Raw genomic sequence first — 20,669 nt, 5'->3', positions numbered from 1 at the left:
CTTTTATTTCCATAATAATATAACATACCTAGACCTCAACATATTATCTTATAATACTTACATTTTTATTCAAGTTTTTCACCTATACCTATTATTTACATTGCACTATATTTACATCCTAGAAAAAATTATACATCTTTTCGTACGCAGAAAGTAAAAAAACTGCATTCTAGTCTCGTTTGTCCCAAATAATAATATAGATGGACGATATTTGCTCGAAAGAAAGTGCCTTTGTTTAGGTACGAAAGTTAAATCATGCTTAAATAAAATTGATAAACCACTAAGATATGATAGCCCCCATGGTATATATGTAATAAATCAATCTTACATATACATTTATGTGACAATGGTATACATTCTTAGATACGTACATACTGAACACAACTTAGGTATGATTTAAATAACTAACGAATGAATGTAATCGTAAGACAAAGTAAATTAAATAATTATCTAGCTATCAAAGGGGCCAATCAACTTTTTAGTGTAGCCTGTTGCCACGTCTCCGAAATGGGTATAAATCCACTAAAAGTTAAGAGTTTTAAGGCAATTCCTTCGTGGCTCATCTCCTAAGAATGGCTATATTGCAAAAAAATTTCTAATAGAGTGTATCACTGATGTCTCCTGAGTTATGGGACAGAATAACATACACTAAAAAGTTAATTGACCCAAAGAAGTCCTTGGGGAGTTCAAGATCTTAGTGACCTCATTCCTGGGTCTGTCTACGCATAGCCTCTATTTGTGAAGTGTTTGAGAAGACGGGGGCGGCAGGCAGGGGCAGGGCGGGGGGCAGTATGGAGGAGCGAGCACCGTCGGGAACATACCTGATGCTGCGGCTAGCTGTCTGTGAAAAGAAACGAGTTTTACGTTAATTTTGCCTACGTGTTCTGGCGCTATATGAGGAAGCAGTCGGGATGTTAACACCACCAATCAAATGACGTGCTTTTTATGACGTACTAGCTTTTGCCCGCGGCTTCGCCCGCGTGGAATTCGGTTATCGCGTGCTGTTCCCTCGGGAACGGTGCATTTTTTCGGGATAAAAAGTAGGCCATGTCGCTCTGGCCCAAAACCTACATATCTCCATGCCAAAAATCGACGTGAAAGACGGACAAACATACAAACACACACACGTTCGCACTTATACTGAGCGGCAATAAATCTGGCCCTCAAATGTATGCAGTTACAACAGGTAATTTTGTATGTAGAGTGAGCCACATTTTTTGCCGCTGAGTATATATGGATGTATGCCCATTTCATTGGTCCTCCCTGTAGCCTAAACGTATGTACGGTTTTCAACATATGATATGAGGTATCTTAGTTTTAGTTTGTTAATTTATTAATTTCAAAAACATTTAGGTAGGATGTTGCCCTACGTATAAATACAATAATTAATTTACAGACTAAAAACTACGTATCTAGGCATGTAGGTAGGGACTAGGTAGATAGGTATATATGTGATTTTCCTACTAACGTCGATAAGCCAAAGGCTACTAGAAACACAGGGAAGCTTAAAGTTCCATCTTACAGACTCGCTAAAACCAAAAAGTCGTTTCTGGGAAATTGCATACGTTTTTATAATAAAATTCCAAAAAAGATTACAAACTAAACGAATACAAAATTCAGATCTATGGTCAAGAAGACATTAATATCTAAGTCGTATTATAAAGTTAATGATTATATCATGGACAGGGATATTTGGAAATAATTCCGATCCGCATTAGCGATCCCTTCAAATAGCGAACCTACTGTTTTAAGAATAAAGTTGTGTTAAATACTTGTGATGTATAGATATCATTTAATAATATTGTAAATCTGTTTAAAAAAATATACCTCGTTGAGTTTCTTGCCGGATTCTTCTCAACAGAGGTTTTCCCGAACCGGTGGTAGATTTTTTTTGACATTCATAAGTGTTTGTTATAGCCTAAATTGAATAAAGATATTTTGACTTTTGACTTTGACTTAAGTATCATTAGATTCCTCAAAAGTGTCGGGAGTAGGGTCATCTCTTATTAGTCTGTGCATAGGGTATAATACACAGAACAAAAAAAAAATCTTTTCTAATTCTATTTTATTGTTCTGTGGTATAATATCTTAAACATAATGGCGTCTGTAAAAAATATGGAAGCAAATGAAAGTTATTATGTAGCCCGAAATATAATGTTATACCAGCTTTGAGCTACCACCATCTTCACAGGAACATCAAAAAGTCACTATCATCATCAGCCGGAGGACTGCCACTGCTGAACAAAGGCCTCCTTCCCCTTCTAACGCCACATTGAACGACATCTCCTCTTGCTATCCACCGGTCATTCATCAAAAAAGTATGTAATAAATAAATTACAAAATAATAATCACACCAATTGACCTAGTCCCAAAGTAAGCTTAGCAAAGCTTGTGTTATGGGTACTAAGCAACGGATTAATATAATTATATAGATAGATACATACTTAAATACATATTAAACACCCAAGACCCGAGAACAAACATTCGTATTTTTCATACAAATATCTGCCCCGACACGGGAATCGAACCCGGGACCTCAAGCTTCGTAGTCAGGTTCTCTAACCACTAGGCCATCTGGTCGTCTGGTCTGGTCGACAAAACCCACACATAATTATACATTTTCGGAATCTGCAAATGTTTCTCTGTCGTTTGAGCTAGGTCTCAAAATTTTCACAAAAATGTCGCTTAGTCAATTTCTCCTTTCAACTCAGCCGTCGATATTAAAATGAAAACCCCGACCCCCCATTAAAAAAACCTGTCAGCCTTATTTATCCTATCCTACCAATCCTACTTACTTATATTATAAATGTGAAAGTTTGTGTGTGTATGTATGTTTGTTAATACTTAACGCTAAAACGGCTGGACGGATTTGGATGAAATTTGATATGTAGATAGCTGGACATCTGGAATAACATATAGGCTATTTTTTATCCCGACATTCCCACGGGATAGGGATACAATTTCGAAATAACAACCGCTGGGCTTAGAGTCAAGAAATTTGGTAGGTATGTCGGTAGCTGCACGTCTGGAATAACATATAAGTAGGCTACTTTTTATCTCGATATTCCCACGGGATAGGGATAAAATCGTGAAATTTAAACCGTTGGATTTAGCGAGTCTTGAAATTTTGGCCAGTTGTTTTTAATACAACCTCAATGAAGACACGATACTTATAATAAGTATAGATTTTGGGAATTCTCAGGGGAATTTTATAAAATCCCGTAATTTCAAATGTACCAGATCGAATAGTTTACGCGTGCGAAAGCCGCGGGTAAAACTAGTTATAAATATAGATTAATTAAAAAGAGAAAACAAGTCTAGTGTCTAGAAATCTGTTATGGAACTTTTATTTAATGTTTGTTTATGAAGTGCTTAATCTTACCTGTACTGTTGATCCAGTTGGGCTTTTTCGATTCTTTTGTCTTTAGCTCTTCTGTTTTGGAACCATATCTTGACTTGAGTTTCGCTCAGCGACAAGGCCGTTGCTAATTCACATCTGGAATTTAAGATAAATGTTTCTTATTAGTCCCTGTAGGTTGGTTAGCGATTTGACCTAAGTATGCGCCTTAAATAGGGTCGTGGGTTCGAGCTGGGCTCGCACCTCTTAAGGTTTTCGGAATCTATGTGCATTTGAAATTGATCATGAGCTTTACGGTGAACGAAAATACTCTGAGGAAAGCTGCACACACCGAAGAAATTCAATGGTGTGTGTGAAGTCCTCAATCCGCACTGGGACCGCGTGGGAACTACGATCCAATCCCTTCTCATTCCGAGAGGAGGCCTGCGCGCTGCCGTGGGACATAGCAGGCATAGATGATGGTGTCAACTACCCGTTACCTTCGCGCCCGGGCCACGTATTCTCCCCGTGCGTATTCCAGCTCGAGCCTGAGGGTCTGATGGGCGGAGAAGGTGGTGCGCTGTCGCCGCGGTCGACTCTCCTTGCGCCGCCGGCGGGCCACTACAATGAATGAACAACAAAATTATAATAAAAGTAGTACGGTCAAAGGCTTTAATTTATGAGCCACCATGTAACCATCTCCCAACACAACAAGGAAAATCGTAATGATTCGGTTGGTGGCTCATGAATAAAAGTCCTTGAGTGTACCTACCATGTAGTACGGTCGGTTCCCTTACTTATGTACCTATTCACTTTTTTATACCTACTATTGCATAGAGAAATAGGGGAGTGGATAGGCACCGACTTTACCTAACCGGCACGGTAGGTCAACAATCCGCTTATTGGTATCTCATGTAATATACTTGTGTTTACCCGCGGCTTCGCACGCGTTAGTCAATTAGATCCAAGAGTTGAATTAAAATTCCGGGATTTCCGTGGGAATTCCCACTAATTACATCGTGGTCTTTATTGACGTTACATTATAAACACCAGTTCCAAATTTCATTGACTATCCCGTGTGATTATTGGGATAAAATGTAGTATATATTATTATTCCAGATATCTGGCTAACTTCATACCAAATTTCATCCAAATCCGTCTAGCTTAACCACTGCACCCGTGCGGAACCGGGCCGCATCTAAAGTTACGTAGGTATTATATTTTTGTTTTCCTTGCTTGTCGGTCGAAATAAATAAAAATAAAAATATATTGAATTTTAAGTACATTTTAGAGATAACTCGTCGAATCCGACTCGGCTGGGCAGCGTTCGGGAAGCTTCGCAGTGTCTTTTCGACCAAATTACCGCAGTGTTTGAAGTCAAAAGTCTTTGACCAGTGTGTGTTGCCATTGATGACATACGGATCTGAGACGTGGGCGCTTCTCAATGCTCGGGGTTTCTCTGCGGGATAGAATTAGAAATGATGATATCCGCAGTAGAACTAAGGTTACCGACATAGCCTGAAGAATTGCGAAACTGAAGTGGGCGGGGCACATTGCTCGCAGGACTGATGGCCGATGGGGTCAGAAGGTTCTCGAATGGCGTCCGCGTACCGGGAGACGAGCTGTCGGGCCTGTCAGTAGGCCTACAACAAGATGGAGCGACGACTTGGTTAAGATCGCGGGATCGCGGTGGATGCGGAAAGCACAAGACCGGTCTGAGTGGAAAGCCTTGGAGGAGGCCTGTGTCCAGCAGTGGACGTCTTTCGGCTGACATGATGATGATGAAGTAAATTTTATTAATTTTGACCGACTGAGACGGGTTTTTATTCTGTTTAAGCAAGAACCATTATATACATGGTCCTTGGTTTAAGTAATACAATCGCCGCGCCTTCATAAATATGAAAACTATAATACAGTTAACAAATGCCTAGGTCATTCATGAAAAAAAAAATATCAACTCTAACCCATCCGATTTTTTGTTAGTGGCCACTTGTTATTGTTAGTACCACTCTCTCAGAGCAGAGTTTAAGCGACTGCAAATCCGTGTGAGCCGCACCGACGGAAACCACATTCCTTTGACCACTATAATAGAGTTGAAAAAGGTTTTCGAACGTAAGGATTCGTAGTTCCTGCCGGCTGAGGTATGAGAAAAAGGAGCTTGTAAGAGCTCTGCCATATTGCGGAAGCGCGGAAACCCCGCGCTAGGGTTAATCACGGTAATGTCGATAATTTTAATCTCTGCTATCGGATTTCACGTCGGGCAGAAATATGAGTCCAACGGCTCGTCATCAATACCTACATATATATCCGATATTGGAATGAATGATAATACATCCAACCTTAGGGCACGCTTCCACAGGGACAAGTCATTGACTGCGTTTCCTTGATAGATTACCCCCTCCTTTCCTTCCACCAAAAATGTGCGAGGATGTCTTGCGAGGAATGTGTTTTTCATGTTTTTATGAACCAATAGAATCGCTTCATTAACCACACACACAGCACATCTCTGGTAGCGTTTCTATTGGATCATGAAAAACATTAAGTGATAATTTTTAATTTAATTGAGGGTGAAGACCAAAAAGTTGCACAGCGTTAAAGCTGCGTTGGTAATGTATGATTAATTTTCGTGTCACAATGGAAAAAGTTAATAGAAATTAAAACTACGTGCTAGCTACGTGTCAGCTTTAACGCTGTGCAACTTTTTGGTCTTCACCCTTGAACCTTCACAATAATATATCGTAGGTACCAATAATTAATTATTTAAATTTTAGGTAAATCAATTCGAATGTAATAAATAATAATATTATGAGCTCTACGTTTATTTAGTTTCTGATCTCAACACCGTTGAATTGTACACGCGAGTCTATAGGTCGCATATTACTTATATCAACTTGCTGCGATGTAAAATTGGGATACATAAATTTTACTTATTCCAAGCGTACCTACCTTTGTCTGTTTTTAGGGTTCCCTTATACGGAACGGAACCCTTATAGTTTCGCCATGTCTGTCTGTCTGTCCGCCCGCGGCTTTGCTCAGGGACTATCAATGCTAGAAAGCTGTAATTTTGCACGGATATATAAGTAAACTATGCCGACAAAATGGTACAATTAAAAATTAAAAAAAAAAATTTAGGGTACCTCCCATAGACGTAAAGAGGTGGTGATTTTTTTTCTCATCCAACCCTATAGTGTGGGGTATCGTTGGATAGGTCTTATTCTTCTTAACCATTAGGGAATTGCTACAACGATTTTTCGATTCAGTGATTTGTTTACGAAATATTCAACTTTAAAGTGCAAATTTTCATAAAAATCGAGCGCCCCCCCCCCCCCCCTTTAAAATATAAATTAACCGGTGGGTGGAAAAATTTGAAAAAAATCAGGATGGTAGTAAGTATATCAAACTTTCAAGGAAAACTATAACGGCTTAGTTTGCTTGAGAATTGTTAGTAGTTTATGAGTAAATAGCAGCCTAAGGTATAAAATATACCTAAACTTGGAAGATTCCGTATAAAATACGAAATCCTTAGAAAAATATTGCTTTATTTTTTCGTAATGGCTACGGAACCCTATTTTGGGCGTGTCCGACACGCTCTTGGCTGGTTTTAACTTCTGCTTTTGTAACTTTTGTTTGATTTTTTTTAATTTGGTTTTTGGCTCGTTCCTCTTGCTTCATCTGCAGCCAGTATGTTGTACCTACCTACCGTTTGTCTTATCGCACCCAGAACAAAGCCGTGCGACCACCGCTGCTTAGCAGCAGGATTAGCGAGTAAGATGGCGATAGTGATCTAGGTCATGGATTTTATTATAGGGTCCCACCACCCGTTAGCATTACTTAATATTTAATTTAAGTAGGTACCATCCAGAAGTTTCGATCATTTCGTGCTCTATCGATTTCACTCAGTGTTACCGAGATATTTAATAGTAATGCAGTCCGAACTTAATGGCGCATAAAAATCAGCGACAGGAAGACCGGACAAGATTGAAGCACTTTATCGCGGCATATGGCGCTCCGGTGTCTGTTACAACGCTGTCAAAGCACTCGACTCACCGATAATTAGCGGTCGATTCCGTCCCATTAGTTACCGATACTAACTCCCGTTTTTGTTATTTAATTTATTAATGACCAAGTGTTTAACCCCTGATGCAAAAAGAGGGGTGTTATAAGTTTGTATGTATGTAAACTCTTTATTGTACAAAAGAAAAGAAACAAAATACAATTGACAAACTTTGAGATACTTGTACAAAGACGGACTTATCCCTTTAAAGGATGAGTCCGCCAAGTAAGTTAAGTACTTACCTAAGTTAAGTATTTGATGCCAATGTCTGTCTATCTGTGAGCATCATAGCTGTGAAACTGATAGATTTCCACGCGATTTTTTTACGTGAAAGCACTCGCTTTCTAAACTCTTCCTTGCAGTGGTTCTTAGCTTTTGCCTCACTTGTTTCATCCTTCGCCTTACTCTTTTAAATATCCTATCCACGCTACCACCACACTGTTGTGGGACGTCAAAAAAGTCATCCCCACTTTACGTATGGGGAGGTAGGTAGATACTTACAACACACTGGGCTATGCCTATAAGGTCTCTTGTTAGAATTACGGAACCCTTATAAAATGTTCAATAATTCTCCGCTGCTCGGCTTGATGCTAAGTAGATTCTAAATCCTGTCCAGTATCGTGTTAATTAATAAATAAGTAAATAATTTAGTTATGATTAGGCAGGTATTAAGTACCTAATACCATCTATTTAATACCAATCTCGTTCGTCGTTTATTATAGCATAATGCAATCATCAATAGTCTTTGTTTCTAATGTAGCAGCCACTTGTGTGCCCAAAATGGCAGAGAACACTGTTATTGTATTGTTATGTTATGAAGAAAAGAAAGTTTTCGTCCTGATGGCTATCGTTAACAGAGGCTGCGTGTGGGATTCTCGTTTTGTTCTCAATTTTATTGTGCTCGTTATGGGCAAACAATTGGGAGATATGTCGAGCATTAACGCAATCAGTGCCTGAACATAATAATATATAAGATTTCATAGATTTCGAGAGCTTTACTCAGTGCCTTGACCGCTAATGTGGAATTGAGTGACGCTTACTTAGGAAGCTTACTCGGATTTTTTCCGTTATACTTAACTCAAAGTGATAGAGGGTGTTGTGAGATTCGTCAGCTGTGTACAATCCTTTGTAATTGGCCCACATTGCGGACTTTATGTCAATGTTGTCACATTAGATTGTCATCCGCTCAATAGAATTGTAAGTGGGTTGTGAGAGGGGGTGACAACCTGGACCATATTTAGGGCTAATAATGTATGACACGTAGCACGTGCAATTTTATAATCATGTTAAGTACTTAGGAAACTTTTATATTGATTTAAAGAACTTGTAAATAAAACGAGGTAGGTAAATAAAAAAAATGTGTGTTCAGTAATCAGTAGGTAATCAATCATTTATTTGCTCAAACATTGTTTCTACCGATAGTTGTTAACTAAAGCGACATATGGAGCTATCAGGTACATGGTTTGTCGCAAAGACATGCAAATATAAAACTAGCGTATTTATCGCACGCATGCACAAGTTGCTTATTAGTAGATTATTGTCGTGGCCTGGAAGTAGCCAATTGTAGGCTGATTATGAGTACTCGCAAGCTCGTCTGTTTAACTAATACGAAGCCAGCAATTTCTATTTCAGCCGAGATTAATATTTAAAGCTTTTCTCAAAAATGGTGAATTATTCTAAAAGAGAATAAACTTTTTCTCAAAATATATTATAACAACATCACACACACACACAAAATCACAAAATCTTTACAAGCAATCATTTTCGTTGCGATCATCATCCCTCCTGTTTGTTTTGTTTGGGATAAAAAACTGCGATTACTGGACAAAAGGCCAAACTAACAATAGAAAATTAGGGTGGCTGTAGCCTACCCCTTAATATTCATTAGCTGATCCCTAATTACGACTCCACTCGACCAAGGGAGTCAGAGAATGAGAATGCCACACCTGACTTGTTTACATTTATATCTCTGTTTTAATCTGCAGATATTGATATTGCGGCTTCTGCTTGGCCGGGCTACAATTGAACAATCGACCTGATATAAATCAGGATCGTTTTCTTTTTTAGGGTTCCCTAGTCCTATAAGAAACCCTTATAGCTTCGCCATATCCGTCCGTGGCTTAGCTTAGTCTGTTACTGCTAGAATTAATGTGTAATTTTGAATAATTCTGTATGTGGTCCATTTCGATATAGTGATAAGATAACATTTTGGAAAAAAACCTACCTACCTCCTCAGCGCGTAATTAAAGTGGGGATGATTTTATGTTCTCGATTAAATGCAGTGTGAGATTTCGTTGGATAGATCTTTCATTAGTTTGCTAAGATTTTTGTTAGAGGCAAGTAAGGGTCTCCTGCCTCCACTCCACAAGCAAGCTGTTGGCTTTGATTATATACTTACAACACTAGATAGACCTAAGGCGACATGAAAACGTCCCGAAGAAATATAAGCCAACTGTTGGCTTGTAATGTCATTTTCCTCTCTCAGTCTGCATTGTGACATCGTAGGCAACGTATGCGGAGCGCGCGATTCAAGTGCCTCAAAATGACGAAATGTGCCGTAAAAGTGTGCCGAAATTGTAAAGGGAGGATTAAAAACTCCAATAAAGTGACTTTACATCAGTAAGTAGGTACTCCAGAATCCATAACATTTCGTAAGAAAAGATTAAATTATTTTGGTTAGTATTGTTTGATTGTTTGACATTTTTTATAGGTGATACCAGTTTTCAGTGCAAAATTCCCCATAATTCAGTCCAATTCATATGTAAAAGTTTGTATTGGGCACAAAGCCGAAATGTATCGATTTTACGCATCAACCTGAACAATTTTTACTTTTAATCGACTTGAGAAAATGGCGAATCTAATGAATGTTCTTTGATATTTGAATGAATATTTGCATCGTCTGATTGAGTTTTAGTTCATAGTATACTTAGGTATTCGAGATTGACAAGTAAGCTGTACACAAATACATATAATGTGGGAGATTAGATCATAAAACTGAGATTTAATAATGTAATCAATACTGAATTTGCAAAAAAGTCAAGTGTTTCATACAACGTTCATAAGATTAATATCAATTCAAGATTATGATAGATATTTTTTAGTTTGATAGAAGACTGAGCTACCATATGCAATTCGATTCATAGTTTTTGCCAGTCTTCAAAATACCTATTACAGATCCTATAATAAAAAAGTCATGAGTGGTCATAATTAGAAAAAGTCGCAAAGAAAATCAGCTGATTTTGCAGGCAGCCAAAGGTCTTCTTTAAAATGCTCAGAGCCTATGACAGCTGTTCAGCATTTCAACTAAAGAGATTTCGTGGGTGGGTAGTGAAAAGCGTCGAAGATTGAAAAAGGAATTTGACTGTCGTGGCGCTAGGTGCTACTTAATCAAATCGATTCATCATCATCATCATCATCCCAGCCTATATACGTCCCACTGCTGGGCACATGCCTCCTCTCAGACCAAGAGGGCTTGGGCCATAGTTCCCACGCTGGCCCAGTGCCGATTGGGAACTTCACACGCACCATTAAATTGCTTTGCAGGTTTGTGCAGGTTTCCTCACGATGTTTTCCTTCACCGCAAAGCTCAAAATCAAATCAAATCGATTGTATGGAATATAATCTCTAATACAAAAACATCATTGTAATTTTAATGAGTTTAATATTTGTTGAATAAAACATTATTATACTGACTGAGCGGTAAAAAATGTGGCCCTCAAATGTATGCATAAATAGGTAATTTCATATGTAGAGGATAAACAGTTTTTCAGTTTTATTTATCTATATTTTATTTGATTATATGAGCCCTTACTTTTACCGGCGTCTATCGCGCTCTAATAATTTTCCCCCAAATATTGGGGGATTCGACATTACGTGGTATCATTTTGCACACACAGTGACAACCGGATTGACGTAACGCGAGCGTAAGATGAAGCTGTCAAGTGGTCGTCACGCACACAAGCAAGAAAAAGTTGGGACTTTTGAATCGCATTGTTTCCTACTGAGACTCTATCTCTAGTGTTGTACCTATATAATCAAAGACTGTTGGTTGGGAAAATCTGGAAGAAGTCATGATAGTGATATGATTTAAAAAAACTATCTGCTGAGTAAGTCGATTAAAACTTAGAATATTTGCCGCATGTGACAGAAGGAACACTACACTGCGCCTGCAGGACTACTACGGAACTCGAAAATCGAAGTTCGTATTGTACCGTCCCTCTCGCTCTCGTATTAAATAGTAGGTATAAGTGTCAGAGGGACCGCACGATACGAACTTCGAGTTTCGGGTTTCGTAGTAGCCCTGCTGGCCCAACGTGCACTTGGCCGCTTTTATTAGTAAAGTTGTAGGGAGATGTTACATGCAGTCTGTACAGTTTAAAAAAAAATGTAAACCACAAAATGAAAAGAAGTATAACTAAGTTATTATTAATATTGGTTTTTTGGAATCTTTTTGTTCATTTTTTTTTTTTTTATTCCAAATTTGTACTTTTACGGTCATCCCGTAAAACCAGTGATGGACCATCAGTGGTGTAGCGGTATAGCACGCGGTGCGGATTACCGAGGACCTGGGTTCGATTCCCAGTGATGGTCTTATTTTTCTGGTTTTTCTGTGCATGTATATTTCAGTTTATATTTTCAATTTAAGTTATTATTGACAAGGTGTTATGCAGCGGTGGATCCAGGATTGTTGGAGCGGGGTTGACACTGACCGCACCTTAGGTAGATTTTAGTTAAGTAGGTCTGTACATTCCAATCTTAATGTATGGGTGCGAAGCTTGGACGCTAACACTGAAGGAAGAGAATAAGCTATTAGTGGCGGAGAGGAAGATCTACAGGAAGATTCTGGGACCTACAAGACATTATTATATGACCCTTTGAAATTTCGATGAGCCTTTACTTTAAGGGTTGTTCAATTAACCTAACCCAAATAACCTGCTGAAATATTCGGAAGACTGAATTAGAAAAATTAGTAATATTTATACTTAACAGATCACCGATTAGAAATAAAATAATATCGTTTTTAGCGCATTCTCCTGACATTTTGGCGATCGAATAAAAGCTCAAACTTCATGACTAGACAATGACTGATATTTAGCCAAATTTAAAAGGAGATTCACAGACACAAATTACGGCAAATGTAAATCACAATGCTGTTTGCAAGCGAGCGCGCACCATCGCACCATTAGTGCGCTCTCACGCTTGTGCATCAGCATCATAGTTTTGACGTGTGTAGACAAAGCAAACATACTTACACTAGCTGAATTAGAAATACTTTACACTATACATAGACTGGACATAATTATGCATTATGTACAGTCGGCCCATGAAAATGTTGAGCACTTTAGTACTTTGTCAAATTAAACCAGATCAAGGCAGAGTGGTACATACGCGTGATGAAATAGGTTGTCAATGTCAATTTGACATGGTTTTAAGTTGCTTATCATTTTCATGGGCCGACCGTACATCTCATATTTGCTTATAACTACGAGTATTTGTGTGCAGGTTTTCCATGATGTTTTCTTTTGTCCAAAAAAACTAAAAGTAATCTCAATCTGACATACCTATGGAGGTTAGGTACATACGCTAATTACGAAATACACCTAACTTCTAACCCCCAATTTTTTGGGATGCCATGTTGCCTGTGTCTTTGGGGTGGTAGCCACCACGACGTAACGAACTAATACCATTGTACCTAGGTAGTAGGTAGGTACATAATGCTCACTGGATGAATTAAGGCCTATAAAGGAGAAAAATGCTCGTCTCTGTCTACTTACCAATTATTTCGTTCTCTAGAGTTGACAAGGTAAAGGGTGAAGCCAGTCGAGCGTATTTTTTGAGTTGTGAGTCGCGTATTATCAACTTCAAATGGGTCAACTCATTTTGAGTCGCCGTGTGTGGCACAAACTGGACTTTAAAAAAAACCCAATGCAGCAGAAATTACGCGACCAAATACTTTTACTTAATTACCTAGCTGCGTCTGTTTCTTATTTTCGAGTTACATACTCTCTGAATCTTTTCTGCATAACAAGAACGCCATAACGAAGAAGGAACCAATACACGTCCTAATTTTTTCTTAAAATTCCACTTTAATCCTAATTTTGATACTCAAAGATCCCTAATTTAATTTGATGTGAGTAGAGTAGGTACAGTCGGAGTAATAAAAGGTTCGTTACCCTAAGATCTATTTTCCTTTGCTCAGTATGAGCGCTAATCTGCTTTACCGATTGAGTAGGACATACTGACATACTGCGTCAACCTGTCAACCTGCTAAACATAATCAGGTGACCATAACAACCCTACCACTGCACCTTGGCACTTGTCAATTAAATAGAACATTATTTGATTGAAACTTTTACGAAGTTGTTTATTAAAAAGATTTTGTATTTATATGAAACTAGATATAGGTATGTTAGAGGTGTATACTATTTTGACCCTTGTTATCATGTCCAGTAAGTGTAATTTGATATGCACTTGTCTACTTAGTACTTTGGTTTCAAAACTTACTAAGAGTCTATGACTTTGTAAAGGAATCAATTTAATAACTGACGAAGGTTTTCCTGCCCCCACTGTACAGTAGGTTTCTATTCAGTTTCACGGATTGTTGTTTCATAATAGTTATTAGCCGCGAACAATGGGTAGATTTTATAGCAGAGTAGAACAGTGCCGACAATTTTCACGTGAGAGTGGGTCCGAATGGGACGACGTCGGAGCCATTGCCGCTCGCTGAGTCGTGGTGTCGTAATCGCATCAGCGCGGCGCCAAGCGAGCTGTCACACTCCCTCATACTCCCTCACACTACGCCAAACTCCCTCACTCTCTCCCACTTGCTCCCATTCCACTCCACGTTAAAACGGAGTAGCCGAGCGATGTAGCGGAACGTTTTTCAACCACGCGACAAACCATTATGATACTATTTTCATAGCAATAAGAATCGCTGTTGATGGAAACGATTTTCATTCAAATAAGCAGCTTAACGGAATTTTGTTTGCGCAAGCATTGTTGTCGGTATAGAATTTATAACATCCAGCTACGCAGAAGTATTTCAGTGTGCTATGAGACGAATATATTCTGTTGTATTTCATTAGACGAATAATTCTATTACACGTTTGTCCAAAGAAAAGAGTTTTATTTCTTTACAGTAGTGATGGGTACAGCGGGCAACACTCTTTTCTGCAGGCCTACTACGAAACTCGAAACTCGATGTTCGGATCGTACCGTCCCTCTCGCTCTCGTATTAAATAGTATAAGTGTCAGAGGGACCGCACCACACTAACAGCGGGAGTTATATTAGAAAGAAAGAAGAAATTTATTCACATTCACAAAACAAATACTTACAACAAAATTAATAAATAACAATAAGCAGTAAACAGAAATAAAACAAAAACAAAAATGAAAATATATACACGATTTTGTGTAGGAAGTTAATAATTATTTAATGTTTTAAACTTTTGGGATTTTCACTGAAAAGAAAATAATTTTCGGACGGATCGTCGGACGGCATTTGAACCCGCACCGAGTCTCTTCTAAGTCGCTACAATCTTGATAGAGTGGTCCTGGTCGGCGTTTGGCGATCAGTCAGTAGTACCTACTTATAAACCTTCATGACGACTTTCTTGAGAAAATAGTGTGGGTCTTTCTCCTTCCCTTTCGCACCGCAGTGCCGGAGTCTGGAGTTCATATAGTTAGCAATAAAAAGCGCTGCGCCCACTCTCACATTAAGATAGAGTATAATAAATAGCCTTTTACGGAAACCACGGGAAGAAATGAGTCCGTCCTATTCTAAAACCAGGTCCTAAGCGGTGCCCTAAGTGTACAAAGAAGTGCAAAATTCGAACTTCGTATCTTACCGTCCCGCTGACGCTATCATAATTTAATACTAGCGTGAGAGGGACGGTACGATACGAACTGCGATTTTCGAAATTTGTAGAAGCCAAGGGCACCGGATTTTTTTACCACTCCACTATTTTACAATACGCACGTAGTTGTAGTCCGTAGTTGGACGGATTCTCGGTAGTCTAGTTGGTATGACACCCCTCAAAGTGTTTTCTCTAAGGACCGGCAACGCATCCGTAATTGAACTTATGTTATGGGTGTCCATCAGGTGACTCGCCTGTTCATTTGCATCTTTGTCTTTGTTCTTCACTTTGAAATAGGAATGCTACATTTTTGTATAATGTTTCAGAGGTATGTTAAGTAAATTCTCGTACCCTTAAACAAATTGCATTAATTAACAATCTCAACGAACACAGCTCAATTTATCTGATAGGTAATCTGTATAAAAATACTTATAAAAAATAACAGGCATCTATTGCTCTATTCATTACTTTGAAAGAGACCAGCAAAGGATTGTGATTGTGTATCTCGGGCGTCCACGAAGCTGAAGCTTGCCACGGATTATCTCCACAAACACGCTCTTTTATATTCACAATATTTTTCTACAGAATATTTTATTTTCACGGCTAAGATGGTCCGGCGATATAAAAGTATCTTTGATCTTGCTTTGAGGGTTCCCTGAATTAAGTATCGGTCCGTAGAGGTATCTAAGTATTATGTATTCAATGTATTCAAATGAGAATCTAGATTGGAATAAAAATGTGTAAAATGGTTAATGTTATTCTAAGTACAAGTTATAATAAACGACCAAGCCTGTAAAAAATTTGGACTGAAAAGCAGGCAAAGGCATTTTATATCATAAGATAACCATAATTATATTAATCCGAGGTGGTTAGGCAAGCTGGCTTTTAGTTCTCAAGCATGGTGAATTTATTTTTCTCTTCGATTGCGAGAAAATTATTTACAAGCATTAAACTACAAAAGCATCATTTTATAAGTAAGGACATGGAAGGATTGTTTTTTTGGAATCTTTTTGTATTTTTTATTTCAATTCCTAATTTTTTGTTACTTTTCCTGTCATCCCGTAAAACCTATATCGAAAATACAAACTGAAATATAGATGCACAGAAAAACCAGAAAAATAAGACCAGCGCTGGGAATCGAACCCAGGTCCTCGGCATTCCGTGCCGTGTGCTATACCGCTACACCACCGCTGGATAACGACAAAGGATAACGATACAGGCACGAATTTCTCGTATGCACCTTATATCACAGCTTGTGTTGTTTCTTATTTAGCCACTTAAGCAGCGACACTAGCGACATCTATGCCGTAGCCCTCATCGAGAAACTTATTTCGGCACTCCATCGGAACTAACCGCTCACCCGGACAAGAGATATCGTTATTAAGCAATCAAATTAAGATTGTGAATCTCGATGAGGGCTACGGCATAGATGTCGCTAGTGTCGCTGCTTAAGTGGCTAAATAAGAAACAACACCAGCTGAGATATGAGGCGCATAGCAGAAATTCGTGTCTGTATCGTTGTCCAGCGGTGGTGTAGCGGTATAACACACGGCACGGAATGCCGAGGACCTGGGTTCGATTCCCAGCGCTGGTCTTATTTTTCTGGTTTTTCTGTGCATCTATATTTCAGTTTGTATTTTCGATATACATTATAATTTACTACATACCTATGAAATTTGATGCTTTCATCGGGAAAGTTTTAACTCTGGGTACCAAACCAACATACACAACGTTGGTTAGTAGGTATACTTATGACTTTCATGTTTTTTTTAATTTCATTTTCATCATCAACTGATATTTTTGAATACTAGTTACTTTTGAATAAAAATATCACACTATTTATATCATGAAAAAAGCATACCTAAAAACACAACTGTCCTTCGGGCAGTCGGTTATAAAAACTACAAATTTTTATCTTTGTTAGGGTAGATAATAAAAAGCCTACATAGCCGTGATAGGTTTCCTTTTAAATTCGTTGTAATATTAATACTACATTTACGGTTTTTTAAGCATTTTAGACATGCGAAGTAAATAATAATTGTAGATATTTGAATTGAACCCACCCATACTACCCTGATGCGGCATTAGATGTCGAATCGAGGAAGCTGAATCACGAAGCAGGGTGAAACCTTAGTTGTGCTACTATGTCATGGTAACATCCCATACATTTTCCAAAGAAATCATGTTCTTCTTTGTCGTGTCGCTGTTGGCAGAGCGGTCGTGGTCACGTTGAGGCGTCCGCGTCGGTGGTAGAGGCGGACACAGTTCTCCGTACGATCGATCTGTTGACAGACTGTCTGACACATTCAGATACGCCGCTCCCTACAGCGGCTTCGTCTGTCGGCTTGGTCAGTCCAGCGCATAGGTGATCTGCCGCGCGACCTGGTGCCCTCCACATTTCCCTGCTCGACTAGCCGCTCTTTGGAGTCCCCATACCGCCTGGAGACATGTGCAAAGTACTGCAGCATGCACGACTGTATTATGGTCGATAGACGCTGCGTATTGCCAAGCTCTTGGAGTATGGACACGTTGGTGAGGGACTCCGTCTATGATATACCTACCAAGCATCCTTCTCCAGCACCACATCTCTAGAGTAGCCACTTTACTCCTTTCCAAATTGCAACTCGCGCACTGTCCATGTCTCTGCCGCGTTAAGAATACGGTATTTGACAACTCCTGAATTTGCCATATCTTAATATTATTATGAAAATATAGATAGACAGACAGTGTTTAGCGAAGAGAAAACTTAAATCGGTTGAAAATTGGATTTATAGTGATTTTTTGAAAAATCTATATACCTGTCTCTTTCTCAAACGCTTTTCTCTATGCAGCAAGTATGGCGGTACTGGCGTGTGACGTCACATGCCAGTATGTCTTTCTCTGTCTAATCTTGAATTTCAAACCCTCATAACTTTGTTATTTGTAAAGGTAGCTTAAAAATTGTTTCTTTATTCGATAACAGGCATTGTGTTGTTTTAATTTATAAAACATATAAGTACTTACAAAATAGTCAAATACCGTATTACCAACAAAAAGTGGAAAACCCCGACTTTGTCACTTCAAAGTTCAATATCTCAAAAACGGCTGAACCGGTTTTGATAAAACAAAACATGTCTAAGAACCATCGCTAGAAAACCTGCTTTCAATAAAAAAAAACCGCATTCAAATCGATCCACCCGATTAAGACAGACAGACAGACACACACACAGACACACTTAGCGGTCAAACTTATCACACCCCTCTTTTTGCGTCGGGGGTTAAAAATGGGGAATACCACTGTTCGCACGAGCCTGACTTCGGTGGCTTTGGAAATGTTGCGACTCCTCCTCACTTTCCTTAACTTCTCCATCGCATTTCTGGTAATGGCCAAAAGTCGTTTCACTTCATCTAAAGAAATAATTCAATTTCCTCGACCGTACCTACTTCAGGTTTTCTTTTCTACCTACTATTTACTATCTATTTTATCACTTCCAATTTTGCTGTTTTCGCATGTCAATGAGGCAACGTGAGTCACAGGCAAATTATTACATTAGGTAATTTTTTTTTTATTAAAAATAATTAAATCAGCTTTACCAAAAACTAGAAAATAAAAATTAAAACGTGGGCCGCCACTGTTAGGTATTATACCTACGAGTATTTTTTTTGGTGGGCTTGGAACCATAACATTAAAATTAATGCATGCAGTTTGTTGGAATAATGTGGAGATCTTATGACTGTATAATTTTAAGACCTTGATGGAAACCCACCAGTATTAATATACTGTATTAGATGACCAGATGGCCTAGTGGTTAGAGAACCTGACTACGAAGCTTGAGGTCCCGGGTTCGATTCCCGTGTCGGGGCAGATATTTCTATGAAAAATACGAATGTTTGTTCTCGGGTCTTGGGTGTTTAATATGTATTTAAGTATGTATCTATCTATATAATTATATTTATCCGTTGCTTAGTACCCATAACACAAGCTTTGCTAAGCTTACTTTGGGACTAGGTCAATTGGTGTGAATTGTCCCGTGATATTTATTTATTTATTTATTTATTGGTTATTTTATTGGTTATAATTAACCAATAAAATATTTTATTTCATGAATGAATGAATGAATGAAATGAATGTCAAAATCCCGCTATTATTAGATACATGAGACAATATATTCTTGTGTGCATGACCTCAACTCTGGTGGCACTACCTATACCCGCCGCCTTGCCCGCATAGATTTCAAATTTGTGGTGAGGTTCTTCATCTCTTTCATCGATTAAAGCATTCTTCACCCTAAAGCTTTCACCGAATATTCAAAACTTTCCCCCTCTATTTCATTCCTTTAGGGGTTGATTTTAGAAAATCGGTAATAATATTATGTATGTGTGGAGGTAGAGGAACTGCTGAACACACATTTCTTGCATAAACGTAGCTATCAAAGGCGGGTGAGCAAAGCAATTAATTGTTTCAGTTCATTTATGTTTATTACCTAGACAAGATTCTGAAGACAACATTTCTGATTTCAAAAATGACGAAGTTTCGTTACAGAATTTTCCCCTTTTAGGCATAAAAAAGGTTATATGTAAGGACATACCTGCAGCTGTCTGGGAAGGCCCAGGATCTTAAATTCCATTAACCCTAATTTAATCTAAATCGGTTCAGCAATTTGAGTAGTTTCACATTCATGAATGATTCATTTAAGTATGGATATGGAGGTAGGTATAGAATGGAATAAAAGATTTACTTAAATACTCGTACCTAAAAAGTTTTTCGAATCGTCGGACGGGATTCCTCGGTGGTCTACTAGTAGGTACGCAGGACAAAATTTATTTGTTTTAAAAAACTTAGATTTCGTTGAAGAAACGTATTGCTAATGAAAATAATATTACGGAATGAAATAGTAATGTATGCAACACTTACAAAAAGCAGCCAATCCAGCTCCGAACGCCAACTGCTGGTGCGGCAGTAACAGCGGCCGCGGGCACAGCTGCAGCGCTGGCGGCCATAGCGGGCCATCCTGCCTGTCACTACCAACTTCCACATCGGACCCCGACTCGCTACCTCGACTGCTAACACTGCTGACCTTCGCCTCACTGGCCTCACCGCCCTTAGGTTCTTCAAGATGGCCGTAAATGCGCGCGAAAAATTCGCGTGGTGACGACGGTCGTGGGGTCCGAATTGTAGTCTCAGGTTCTTTTGCCTCACCCGACATTTAGGAATTTTTGGACTACTGATCACACTTTACGTTTTTAATTTAAAATATTTCGGTAGTTTTTTAACTTTTTGATTTGTTCAAATCTGACGACATGTTTAGGAAATGACAGAGTATAACAAACGAGAACAATTAAATTTATTTGCAGTTTTTAAACTTGCAGCGTTAAAGCTAAATTGGCTAAGACGAGGCTTTTTGTAAAGTTTTTTTTTCACCACGTCATTGAGGACATTTTA

General features: G+C 38.6%; 1 protein-coding gene across 1 annotated transcript; it reads right to left on the bottom strand.

Annotated features, from left to right (window-relative positions):
- Positions 1–39: 39 nt before the first annotated feature.
- LOC141434118 (homeobox protein rough-like) lies at positions 40–20,433 on the bottom strand. The gene is made up of 4 exons (XM_074096405.1): positions 20,142–20,433; positions 3,838–3,958; positions 3,383–3,496; positions 40–841 (listed from the first exon to the last, which is right to left on the bottom strand). The coding sequence occupies exons 1-4, from the start codon at positions 20,431–20,433 to the stop codon at positions 733–735; spliced, it is 636 nt and encodes a 211-aa protein (XP_073952506.1). The 3' UTR covers positions 40–732.
- Between the last annotated feature and the right edge of the window lie 236 nt (positions 20,434–20,669).

This window comes from Choristoneura fumiferana, chromosome 13 (assembly GCF_025370935.1).
Source record: "Choristoneura fumiferana chromosome 13, NRCan_CFum_1, whole genome shotgun sequence".
Taxonomy (NCBI): Eukaryota; Metazoa; Arthropoda; class Insecta; order Lepidoptera; family Tortricidae; genus Choristoneura; species Choristoneura fumiferana.
Note: the sequence above shows the minus strand (reverse complement) of the source record. Positions and strands in the feature narration are given on the sequence as shown.

Coding starts and splice junctions, on each gene's coding strand:
- LOC141434118 (XM_074096405.1), bottom strand. CDS start 20,433: ATGTCGGGTGAGGCAAAAGAACCTGAGACTACAATTCGGACCCCACGA. Junction 3,497..3,837: donor TACGTGGCCCGGGCGCGAAG/GTAACGGGTAGT, acceptor CTTAAATTCCAG/ATGTGAATTAGCAACGGCCT. Junction 842..3,382: donor CAACTGGATCAACAGTACAG/GTAAGATTAAGC, acceptor TTCTTTTCACAG/ACAGCTAGCCGCAGCATCAG.